The sequence below is a fragment of the Perca flavescens genome, chromosome 6 (genome assembly GCF_004354835.1).
Source record: "Perca flavescens isolate YP-PL-M2 chromosome 6, PFLA_1.0, whole genome shotgun sequence".
Classification (NCBI taxonomy): Eukaryota; Metazoa; Chordata; class Actinopteri; order Perciformes; family Percidae; genus Perca; species Perca flavescens.
In genome coordinates, this window is record NC_041336.1 from 7,460,691 (window position 1) to 7,473,476 (window position 12,786).

The 12,786-nt window shown below is 42.5% G+C and overlaps 1 protein-coding gene across 1 annotated transcript in view; it reads right to left on the reverse strand.

Moving 5' to 3' along the window:
• bmper (BMP binding endothelial regulator) overlaps positions 1-11,382 on the reverse strand; it is a 37,050-nt gene extending 25,668 nt beyond the window's left edge. The window contains exons 1-2 of the mRNA XM_028581345.1: positions 11,277-11,382; positions 3,962-4,047 (exon numbers count right to left, since the gene is read on the reverse strand). Coding sequence (XP_028437146.1) covers positions 3,962-4,047; positions 11,277-11,382 — 192 coding nt within the window. The remainder of the gene's footprint in view (positions 1-3,961; positions 4,048-11,276) is intronic.
• Between the last annotated feature and the right edge of the window lie 1,404 nt (positions 11,383-12,786).

Genomic DNA, 12,786 nt, shown 5'->3' on the forward strand with positions numbered 1-12,786 from the left:
GGAAATGAAGTCGTTGATGCTCAAACCCCCCCCAAAAGGCAGATTCTGGCCAATATATATACACTACAGTATAACCACTGCAATACACCAGACTACACCACTGCTAGCAACACTTGTTTTATTTATATATTTCATTTTCTCTTACTAAGTTTATGTTCTGCACCAATACACCAAAGCAAATTCCTTGTATGTGAAAACCTACTTAACAATAAACCAGATTTTGATTCTGATTAGCGTGACCAGAATATCAAGCCAACTATCGCCTCGGCCAAAGTCAAGTCAGCTAACGCAAAGATGTCCTCCTATAAAATATATATCCAGCTGATATTCCACCTGGCCTTACACTGAACACAGCATCCAGCTCTTATTCCCACATGGTGCTGAGAGGGAAAAAAACAGCTGACATTTAGAGGTTTTGTTGCACGCGAGAGAAAGATCTGAACAACAACAAGTGACGGAATGAAAAAACACCCAGAAAGGAGCCAATCTGAGGGCGAGCGATGGAGGAAGAGCCGATGAGAGAGTGGAAAAAGACATGGAGATGAACAGACAGATAGACGAGGACGATGAAGAGCGTGACGGAGATGGACTGACTGCCTCCAAGATAACCGATCGTCATGGCGACCGGCCTGTCAGTCAGTCTGTCAGCCACATCCACTCCTGGCCCCTTTACAGCTCTCTGCCTCACCCCGACTCACACAATGGCTCTTTTGTGTGTGTGTGTGTGTGTGTGTGTGTGTGTGTGTGTGTGTGTGTGTGTGTGTGTGTGTGTGTGTGTGTGTGTGTGTCTGTGTGTGTCCACAGAGCCATTAGCAGGTACTCCGGACCAACTGGAGAGCCTATGAGTGACACTGGAGCCCCGATGGCTCCCCAACCCCCTAAAGACAGCCCGGCGACGTTTCGAGAGTCCGTCCTTTGGGGGATGAAGAAAGTGTGGTCACTGAAAAACTTAGTTTTTGCTAAAGGTCTGGTTTTAACCTGGATGTTGTCTTACCAAGCATCAAAACAACTCCTCGCTGCACAAGGACACGGTTCACCAGAGCGAGCAGTATTCTCTGACAGAAATTAGAGAGAAAAGTAGTTGTTCATTATGCTGCAAATCAGCCATAGAAGACCATAGAGGTAAAATGATAACAATAATATCAACCACTGAGGTGTTTCTCCAGCTCAAAACACCGCAAATGCAACTTTCATTTACATTTTGGCATTATTGATTAGATTTCCAGCTGTTTTTTTAACTATTAGAGCCCAGCTATTACCAGCAATACTAGCTTTGTCATATTTCAAGAAATAAGTAAGCGATGGTATGAAACAAACTAAAGTAAAATCTGTGTAAAGTGCCGATTTAAATCATGCTATGCACGTCAAACTAAAGCAGAAACATGTCACGGAACTAACAGAAACTTTTCATGATTTGTTACATAGAGTAATTGACTTTAAAAGAATGTTGATAAATTTACCAGGCAATTGAAACTGGGAGCTTTTATCTGACTAATATGAGTTTGTGCTTGGAGGCAAAAAAGCCATGCATCTGTGATTTAAAAAGTTTTTAGGAAACAAACAAAGGCCAAATTCAATAAAGATTGAGCCCTGAATGTATATAAGTTTATGAGTGACTGGTCTGTCTGTGTGTGTGTGTGTGTGTGTGTGTGTGTGTGTGTGTGTGTGTGTGTGTGTGTGTGTGTGTGTGTGTGTGTGTGTGTGTGTGTGTGTGTGTGTGTGTGTGTGGGGGTTAAAGTAGAGATGAAAGGCCGGCCATTGCCTGCTGATGACTGATAGCATTCAGCAGGGCTTTGGCTGATCTCTGCCTGATAACACAGAGGACGGCTCAGTCAGACTGCAGGCCGAGGGGAGCCTCAGAGCAGCCAATCAGAAGCCAACGGAACCTTTTACAAAGCCAATCAGAAGCTGGGGTTTGGATATCGAAAGTTATTTTTGCCATGAATAAGAACATATACAAGGTGACATATAGAGTCCCATTATGAGTTAATAATAGCCGAACAGGAGGCAAATAACGGCCTTGTGCGGTTATATTCCATTTTTGTCTCAAATCAGAACACTTCAGAGTGAACTATAGCTCTTATGGTAGCTAGTAGCTCGAGTGTGACGTCACAACTCGGGGTCCTCTGAGTTCAGACGACTTGACGAGTCGTATATACGACCTCGGGGGCGCTCTTTTTGCAACTTCCGGTTCGTAACTCCGGAAAACGACTCGTAGATCGACTTTGGTGGACAAAAAGAACGCACCGTTATGCCATGACAACTACTCACTGTCATCTTTAACAGTCAGTTTAAAGGCCTCAGAAGTCGAAGAAAAGGGCTTGTCAGTCTTAAAGCGCCTGAAACCACCTTTCTGACGTCTGAGAATTTGGGATATTCTAGATGTCCTGTGCATCATCTTATACACAGTTCCCCAAAATGTTTTCATTTCACCAACATATTCAGTTTCCTGGTAAATGTGTGACCTTCACAAGAATTTAAAACAAAGTCTAACACAGGCGTAGCACTGATTGAGAACGATCAGAACAATCAGACTAATGATTGAATATATGTAGGGTATGGTTGAAGTGTCCTAACTTACCAGCCAATCAGAAACAAGCATCTTTATTTGACATGGTGCAGATAATTATATCAGTATTATACAGGATGTAGGGCTTGGTATCGTTCAAATAGTGACGATAGCAGTACTCTTAAAGTGATACCGATAACAATAGAGTAATTCATTCGATACCCATCATGTGAATGGAAGCATCTCGGCACACTGAACTGCCAACTCCGTCAAATACACCTCGCTTGACAACGCCAATCACATGTTGCATTAAATCGAAGAACGGCTGCGATGATTGGCTGCAAGCAAAGCCATAGAAATAGTTTTTTTTTTCTAGATCTGGGTACAAAAAAGGATCGAATGCAAGTATTGTTTGACTGGAGAAGTTTCTATACCACTTAGTACTGGGTTCTTTCGTCGATACCTTAAAAGTATTGAGTACCGATACTCAGCCCAAACAGTATGTGAAGTATATACCGAGGATGCAGATGAAGAACATGCAGCCCTCAAGTTCACACCCGCGCGCTTCCTGGAGGGTAAAAAACCAAAACCTCTCTTTGAGCCGCTGTCTACGCAGTGACACAGAAAAGCCTTTTTGATCCATTCTCATCCCCTAAAACAAAGACCTCTACAGCAGTAATGGGTGTGGGTGTGTGTGTGTGGTGGGGGGTAGAGTGGTGGTGTGGGGGTCAGGGGTCAAAGAGCACATGTTCCAGGAAAGAGTCGTCCCCTAATGTTTTGTAGGCTGGTTTTTAACTGCCGGGCCGAGCCAAGACAGCGTGACGACAGGCACGTCTGTTAAAACAAACAATCCCCACTTCTGTTTCACTGCAAGTTTGTTGTAAATCCTCAGAAAACAGTTAAGAGTCGCATTATAAGCGCTTGCAAATCACTTAGCCGTTAAATAAACCTGCCATCCTGACTTCATGTGCCACAAAACATTCTCCGCAGTCTAAAGTTGCGTTATAACATCCTGAGTTGCATCGGGTTTTTTTTTTTTTATCCTTACTATCAACTTAATGTTTCACTGAAAAGGTTTTGTAAAGGCTTTAAAAAAAAAGCTGCTTACAAAATGAACCATAAAAATCAAAAAATCAAATCCGTATTTCACGTCTCACATGAGATCCCGCCAAAACCTTGCATTTCAAAGTCCTGGCGCAGCGTTACAAATCTTTCACAACCTTCTGATAACAAAACCCACACACAAAGCTCAGTAATCGGCTTTACAAATATCACTATCAGCGCTTTAAGAGGTCATTTTATCCTATCAGCCCAAGTGGAAAAGCTGAAGCAGCCAAGTTGCTGAGAACAAACAGGGCGGGCGGCGAGTTGTTCACCTGGGGCAACAACGGTGATAACTGCCAGCTCTGCAACATATTTGCCAGCACGGAAAGTGAAAGTAGTCGTTCTTACCAGACATACGCAGGTGATGCAGGGGTTGTCGGTGATGTTGGGGATGTGGAGGACTTCTCCTTCGTTCTCACAGCTGGCCTCGGTACCTGGGAAGGACAGCAGGAAGGTGGGAAAGGTGAGATGGAGGCTGAGAGTGAAAAACGGGTCTGGACTTTTGTCTCTGACCAACCCTCCTATTACGCAATCACCCGTTGAGACAACATGACGTCACACAGGCTCGTCTTAAATAAACTGTGAACTGAAAGCAGGTGAATCATGACCACAGAATTCACCGAGGTTATTTAAAGCTGCTCTAGCGACACGCACAGTGACGCAACAGAGAATTATTACCCGATTCTGCAGTTCGGCGTAGCTTTTTTATTTTGCATTTTTTTTAAGTTAGGAAAAAAAACCACAGACAATACAAAGACAACATGCAACAAAACAAACGTTGAGCTCACTGTTTTGGTTTTATGGCCCACAGCTTAACTGTTTAGGTTCAGTCTCAGCGCTCTCATGAACGCCAAGAACCAGCTGGCGAACATTGAGGGGCATCTAGCTGCAGATATTTCTACTGAGGAGCTGGTGGAGACCAAAGCAGAGCTAAAAGGAGAGTGTATATTGGACTTACACTCAACAGGTAACACAAACACGACTCCAAATGAATGCTAATGTTTCTCTGTGTCTGGCAACAACTTTTCAGGGTGATAAAATGCAGGCTGTTCTCATTAACTGTTCGTTCTTATACCAACGAAAAGTAATGCACTTTACAAATTTCATTTGTATATGACCCACATAACCGTGAGCCAGAATGTGCAGGGCTGCCTCAAGGAGGAGGTCAGGCGACGCAGTATAAAGAGTGACAAAGTCGTACGCGTAGGGAGGAGGGATGGGTCAAACACTGGATTTTTACCCAGGAGAACGCTGGTAATGTTCCATATGAAAGCAAAAGTCAACGTTGTCTTATTTTAACTTACACTTTTGTTACGTAACAAACTTTACGTTATACACTTTACGTTACATATTCTGCACTACAGGATCTTGCACAGGTGCACTGATCGCTCGTGTTACTGGACATTCGTAATTTAATGCCCCATAAAGTGTGCACAACTTTTCGTACGATATCATACGAACTGTTGGATGAGTATACGTTGTAATATGTCAGCGTTGTTTTTACAGCTTGTTCTGCTGCCCCCTAGTGGCAAAAAACAAACAGATATTGTAAGTTTTTGTTTGTTTCTATTCCAATTTTGCGTGTCAGTTCTGAAGAAAAGTAGCAGTTTCATCATTTGTACTTAACAGTGCATCCCGGCTACTACACTTGACTATTTCTTCTATTATATGACATATTCATTTTGTGGGGTTTGTCTGTCCAGGTAAAAAGCCGTGACATTTAAACGGAGGTCTTTAAAACGTGAATCACTCAGTTTGTTACGAGAGCAAATGTAACCCGAACCAACTACAGGAAACGACCCTAAACACAAGGGTTTATGGGTAGAAGCAGACAGATGTCAACATCTCACAGCCAGCAGTTCCTTCTGTTTGGAGAGCTGCAGCAGAATGCAGCGTAATCCGGACCAATGCTCAGCTGTTTGGTTATGTGTCAGGTTTGTTTTGATTCCCTAAAACGATAACTTCCTTCCCAGTAGGAACTTATTGTCTCGAGCTGGAAGTTGAACCCGGGTCATCGGAGGAGAAAAGGTAAATCCCCACCTCTGACTGCTCTGTTTGCGTGCCCAACTACTTCCTGTTTCCTCCAGCTGATCCTGTCTGTCCTAGGAATAGAAATTATCTCACTGTTTGACCGCAAAACACTGCATTTACATTTAAGGAATTGGCTTTGACTTGAAATTTCCCAATACAATGGACTGAACAACCCCTGTGAATCAAGATCTGCTTGTTTCTCTATCATTAATGGGTTTTTGTTTCTGTTTATGTCTTGAACCCTTGTTTGTTATTTCCTGCTTCAGTTCGTCATGTTGTAATCATGCAGTTTCTCCATCGTGATCATTTATGGGTTATCTTATCTTACGTTTCGCAAAAAAGCTGTAAAAGCAAGAATTCAATTTGGTACTTGCAAACATAAAATGAAAGACTGAGGCTTTTTTTTTTTGCAATATTTGGTCAGTCTCTTATCAGTGTACTGTGACCTCTGACCTGCTGACTGTTTGGTTTGTTGTAATGTTGATGATTTAGGAATCGACCATAATAGAAAAAGGGAGCAAAAGTGTAAGGAATGGACTAAATACTTGCTCTAAGATGTTCTAGTTAGCTTGTCCGGCTAAGTGGCTTTCTAAGTACACTTGTATCTGTCCATTTTTATCAAGGCCATTGAACACATTATGAACTAACTACATTAGTTTCTAAGGTTACAGGTTAAGCTACACGCTGTTGCCTATAGCCTACTCTGTAAAAGTCCGTCCTCGATGCTATCAGAATTTAAGCTAACGTTATCAGCTCTGTCCTGCTCTTTATAAGATTTGGGGAAGTTTACACTTCAGCAACTCCAATGAACGTTACCCAAGATAACGTTACGTTTTTCCTCATACTATAAGCCCATTCTCTTGTGACATTAAAGGCAGCCAAACAGGGTTGTTCAACAAATAATACCAAAATAATACCCAGACTAACTAGCTCAACACTGCAATACAATTCTTTATTTCACCAACTGGTGAGGATGATGCGGACTTTTTGCCTTCGACCTGATAGCTTTAGCCTCAGTTCATTAGCATGTTACCATGTTAATAGCGACCAAGTGCATATTTAAGACTGCTTTTACAAGAATCTTGTTTTAAAACAAGTTAGCTGGAACGGTTCAGACGTTTTTAACTAGTTAATCTAGCTAGCTATGGTCAGGTGTCATTTCAGCTAACAAAATCAAAAGTTGCTGGCTAGAAGTGGGAAGTCTGCTTTTATCTTCCTCTGTCTGAGGCAACATCTACACAACTACGTTTTAATTCTTAAGGATCGATCTCCGTCCACACAACAGTTTTAGCTAGCTAGCGGAACTAATCTCCGTTCATATTAACACGTCTGACAACGCATATCACATGACCATTCACACACACTGGGCACTGAGAAGCAGATTGCCTGACGTTACTCTGCGGTGGAAAATCATGGATGTATAAGTTAAAAATACAGAAAATACTTAATACCGACGACGAGGTGTAACTATTACTGAAAGGTATGTAAGCCGACCTAACCGATTAGACTAAGTCTACAGTAAGCAACAAAAATGTAGTAGTGTAGATGTAGCCTGAAATCACTGACCTGATCTTTTGAAAATCCATAACAATTTTGATAGTAAATCTGCCACCGTTACCATTTTAAACCGCATATGAACGGAAAGCTTGACAAGCATCCCGACAGTAACGTACCGATGTCTGTTTGAAGCTAAGAGTCATTCAGCACTAAAGTTAAAGATCTGAACAAACAACAATAGGTCCTTATTGCAGCGAGTCGTGCCGTCTCTTTGAATTCAGCAGAAAAGCAGCCTGTGGATTCTGGCAGAGCAGACGAACCCTGACGACTCCACCACCACAGTAAAATTTACAACCTTTGAGTGTAATTAAACTGGCAGCGCTGTAAGTGGTGGGGGGTGAGGGCAGGGAGAGGGGTGGGGGTGTTGGGTCTCTGAGGCCTCGTCCTCAGTCTGACAATATACCTTCCTCCTCTGTCGGTCAGCTGCTGTGTTTACCTCCTATCCATCGGATACGTCTACCTAGAGATACTAATGACAAATTCAAACATCAGCACTAAAGGTTTTACTTTAACTGGGAAAAGAAAAACAGATAACCTGACTATTGTATGCAAAAAGCAGTGAAAAGGTCAAAAAGAGATGGATAACACAGTTGCAGAAAGCAGTGCAGCGAGTCAATAAAGGGGCTGGAGCTAAAATACAGCAGGGGACTCAAAACTGTTAGAGGTCTCTCTTGGACTTTCAGGAGTTGCGTCCATTTTTTACAGTTGGTAAATAAGGTCTGAGTCTCGTAAATCTCTTATGGAACTGAATGATCGAGGATTCTAAAGGTCATAAAAAGTCTCTAATTAGCTTCAGATATGCCTGTGCAGCACAGTTTCTGTTTCCCACGGCACAGAAAGAATTCAGATCCTTTATGTAAGTCAAAGTAACAATACCACAAGGTAAAAATACTCTATGAGAAATTTAAAAAAATAGTCCTGCATCTGAAATGTCAAGAGTCATTAGGAAAAATGCACTTCAAGTATCAGAAGTAAATACACTCATAATGCAGAAAAACACGCCTGTGATACTATTATACAGACTAAGTATTTTAAATGTGTTCTCTTGTAGGCTGTAACCTACCTCCATCCCACCTGCTGCTGTTTCTGCTCATTGCACAATTGCTGTTGTATGTTTAATAGTGTGTAGTGGTAGTGTGTTGTATGTTTAATGTTTGATAGCATGTGGTGTCATGGTTGTGTTTTAATGTTTTGGAGAAGTTTGCACCAAATTGCCACCAAGTCTAATCTAATCTAATATATTTTCAATTATTATTAATGATGTAACCAAAGTTACATTTTACTGTTCCAGATGTTCAAAGTGGAGTTTATTTGACTATTTTATATACTGTAAAGTAAAAGCTGCAGTGGAGTGAAAAGTACAGTAAAATCGCACAAAAAACAAATACTCAAGTACATCTACCTCAAGCTTGTACTTCCGTACATTACTAGAGTAAATGTACTTCGTGACATTCAACCACAGGGCTGTTTCAGAATAACCAGGGCTGTTTGAAAAGAAAGAAATATGTGATCTGAATAGATTATAAATCATTATATACATATAACAATAATTTAGATTTCCCTAGAATAATTCTGTTACCAAATGCTTTTTTTTATTATTTACAATTCTGAGGGTGTCAAACATGGCAGTTCAGCCAATTACTGAACACTAATCCGGTAATCGGTGAAGTCTGGGAGGTTTTTGGTGAAACTGAAAGTAACTATTGCACATCCCTCTACATGTTTGTACACCCTGCACTAACCATACAGCCTCTTTTTCCATGTTAAATAGTTATATGTACTGTATGTATGTATGTACAGTAGGTGCTATTTGTTTCTGTATTTATTGTTTAAAAAAACTTACTTTGAGGAACTTTTATGCAGGTTTTCCTGCTCTCCAAACAATGTCACCAGCCTTCCTCAGAAACAAATTAAGATTCAGTCAAGTGCTATCGATCGTAGTAGAGAGAGACAGGAGAAGACAGGGATGACAGGCGGAGGTACTTTCCATGGACCAGATTTAAAGCGGTAATGCTGTGGTTATGGACACAACCCAGAAGCCAACAGGATGACCTCTGTACCCGCTGACCGCTCCACCTGCTGCAGTGACACATTTGACCGTCCAGAACCCCCTGCTCTGTGGTTCAGCAGACAATAGACAGGATGATACAGTGCATGTTTGGGATGCCAGGTGGAGGAATCGGATCTGTGCTGGGATCATAATGGTCCAGCCTCCTCAGCTGATAGAGGTAGTTGGTTCTCAGAGGTTCCCCTACACTGTTTCATGTCAAACGGATACACATGTTGGACTACAGAGACCCATCTGGTACAGGTTTCGCCCCTCATCTGATTCCCATCTCGGGAGATACCAGAGATAACAGCCAGGAGAGGGGAGGGGGGGGGGGACTCTTATAATCAGAAATGATTCTTATCGAGGCTATAACGGACGTGCATGTCAAACATGGCAGCCACTGAACAGCGGTCCAAGTAATCCGTGAAATCTGGCAAAACGGACATCAAATACGGGGATAAATTAATACAGGTTTTCCTTCAGTCCAACCATGTCGCTGGCCTTCCTGACTTCAAATGGGTCAACGGTGAGTTTATAAAAGTATCAGAAGCAATTCAGATTCAGAATGGGGAAAGAAAGGAGAAGACATGGATGACATGCAGGCATTTCTGTTCTTTTCTGGTCATGTGGAAGTCTATATTGATGTTAAAAGCTGGAGGGAAAAAGGGGGGGAAACCTCTGTTCCAAATCAGCTTCATCAAAGACTCTCCTTATGTTAATGAGATTATCATGGAATTCAACTACTGTCGTCAAGGAAACCCTCCAAATGACGCTTAGAGGAACCGAAAACCAAATAAATAAGCATAATCTAATGCATTTGATCTAATTCCCGTTTCCTGACAGTGCCAGGGGAGGCAGGTCAGGGCAGTAAAAGCAGCTCGGGCCGCAGAAGTCAGTCCCTCACGCTGCTGATAAGACGGCTGCAGAGCCATCCACCTTACATTACATCCACTGCCTTTCCATTACTCTCATTTCTCAACGGCGCTGCAGGGCAAACAAACTGATATCCTATGATGAAATGCCGCTGTCAACGGGGGAGCAGCCCAGGGATAGAGGGCCTTGAGACCCGGAGGGAGAGGCAGGAGAGGCCGCTGCTCAGAAAGGGAGGACACAGAGGAGCCGCTCAATCAGAGCCGGTTAAGGAAAGTGATTTACACTTTACAGCCCTGCTTTTAACTCAAAAAAGTGGGTTAATTACAACTTCTAGTGACACAAACAACAATTTGAGCAAAGATCACTTATAATTTCAGGCAGACCTTTCATCCTAAAGATCTAAATCCTTGTATAATTTCCTTCAGTTTGATAGAAATGACTTTGGATATTGACTTGTGTCACGATGATTTATGTCAGGCAGAAAACTACCTCTGCAAATAACAAGCTCTGCTGCACATAACAAGCGCTCCAGGGGTGGATTTTGGTGGTATCTCTCTCCAGTGCAACCCACTTTCCACTGGAAGAAGAAGACCAATTACTGGCAGGGAGGTACCGAGAGGATAACCCGGGTTAAACTGTAAACCGAGTCTATTTTCATTATCAGGCGCTCTTTTGAACCCCAAGACACTCGAGATTAAGAGCTTTCCAAACCCCACAAAACACAATTAACTGAACTTTTTCTCTGCAAAAAAAATTTTTTAACCATCGTGGTGTCATAAAAACATAAAGAGTATGCGGTGGTGCAAAAAAATAGACGGGAAGTCGTGAAGAAAAGAGTGTTTTCTGACAAACTCAAGTGTATTTTTTTTCCGCATTCTGTTGATGTTTTTGTTTCCTGGTGATCACGCACCAAAGCTGGGGGTTTTATTGCCTGGTTTCATGGAGCCATCAGTTGACCACCACATTACTGCTAACCAGGAATAAAAAGCTGAGGTGACTTTGATTTCGGTGCGCTCGCCGGGGCAGAGTAGAAACAGCCCGAAGGAGCGCGGAGACGCGGCAGACTAAATAACCGGGGGTTTGGGTAGATTTTTACGCACGGTGGGTGTTGTGAGGTGTTATTATGAAGCCATTTGATCCCTTTAATCTTACCTGTAATTAGTGGATAGGAGGGCCCGGGCGTTTGGAGCAGCAACAAAAAGCTGAATAAAACCCTACAGGTGGACCAGGAGGGAGGGCTCAAGCAGCGGAGCAACATCCTCGGGCTTCTTCTCTTCACAAAAAACTGTCAGAGTTTTGGTGAAAACGGAGGAATTAAATTAACAGAATCAATCCAAAAAAAAAAAAAAAAAAAAAAAAGTTTCTCCCACAGACGTCTCGTCTTTATTCCAGCCAGGAGATAAAAGGAAAAAAAAAAATCCTCAGTTTGTCAGATTGCGCTGAAATGCATAGCGACAATCAGCCAGACGCGCGGCGATTACAGCGACATTAAAATGACAAAAGACGCGCCGACGGGCCGGAGACAGCGGGGCTGCTCGTGTCGTGCGCGGAAAACGGGAGTCCATGGATGAAAACATTTAAAGATTAAAATAAAATTAAAAAAAGCAGTCCCAAATCCTGCAGGTATGGGGATCCTTAGAGGAGGTTTTGAGATTTGGAAAAGGATTTCTCCCCACTCCGGCAGTCAGAAGAGTCCAAACCAAAGTGTCCGAGGTAATTTAAGCACTGATGGGAAAAAAAATAAATAATACACACACAGCTGATTTATAACAACCGGAGAGTTTCAAAACGCTTCTCACTGCCTGCCGATAGGTTAGTGTAGGGGACGTTTTTCCAGTTTACTCGTCTTAATGTGAGCTCCGTTTGGCATATGGATGCTCGATGCTCGACTGTCCGGGACTGCAGTCTCTCTCTCTCTCTCTCTGAGCGGTGTAAAAGAGTCGACCGGCCTCTCCTCCTCCTTCTCTGCTATTAAAGCGGACCTCTGGTGTCGGAGCGCACCACACAGCCAGAAAGTCCTGCCTCCTCTGTGAAAGCCGGGACCTCCTCCTGCCTCCAGACCTTTTCAAAAACCCTCTCTGGTCCTCTGTCTCCACAGGTCCTGCAGACTTCTCCCAGTCCTCCTCCTCTTCCTCCAGACCTCCTTTTGTTATTCTAAGTTTTTAATAATCACTCTGCTGCTATCTGCCTCTGTCTGCCTGCTACTGAATACAACTGTCTGCGTGTGTGTGTGTGTGTTAATGAGAGAGAGCTCCTGTTTCATTACCAACAAACCAGGGAGCTACATAACATGTGCTTCATGTCTCTATGTTGTAAATGTGTTTTAGAAGAACAAGAGAAACAAAGAAGAAGGAAGAACAGATGTGTCTCCTGCAGAAGCAGACAGACATCAGTTTTCTTCTAAAATGCCCAAAATGTAATAAAAATTTTTTTCTTCCAAACTCTCCTGAGACTGTCACTGTGGCACATCCGGCAGGAGAATATAGAAATGATGACCATTGATTTGATTTTACATACACAGAAGCTTCCTTCTTTCTTTGTCTGATGTATTTCTCACTATATTTGGAAACGAGTGTAGCCAAATGTAGCATGCGTGGACACTGGTGTCATCATTGCTTTGTATACCTTTGGTTTGGGCCACTCAGTTCCAATTAAGAAAGAT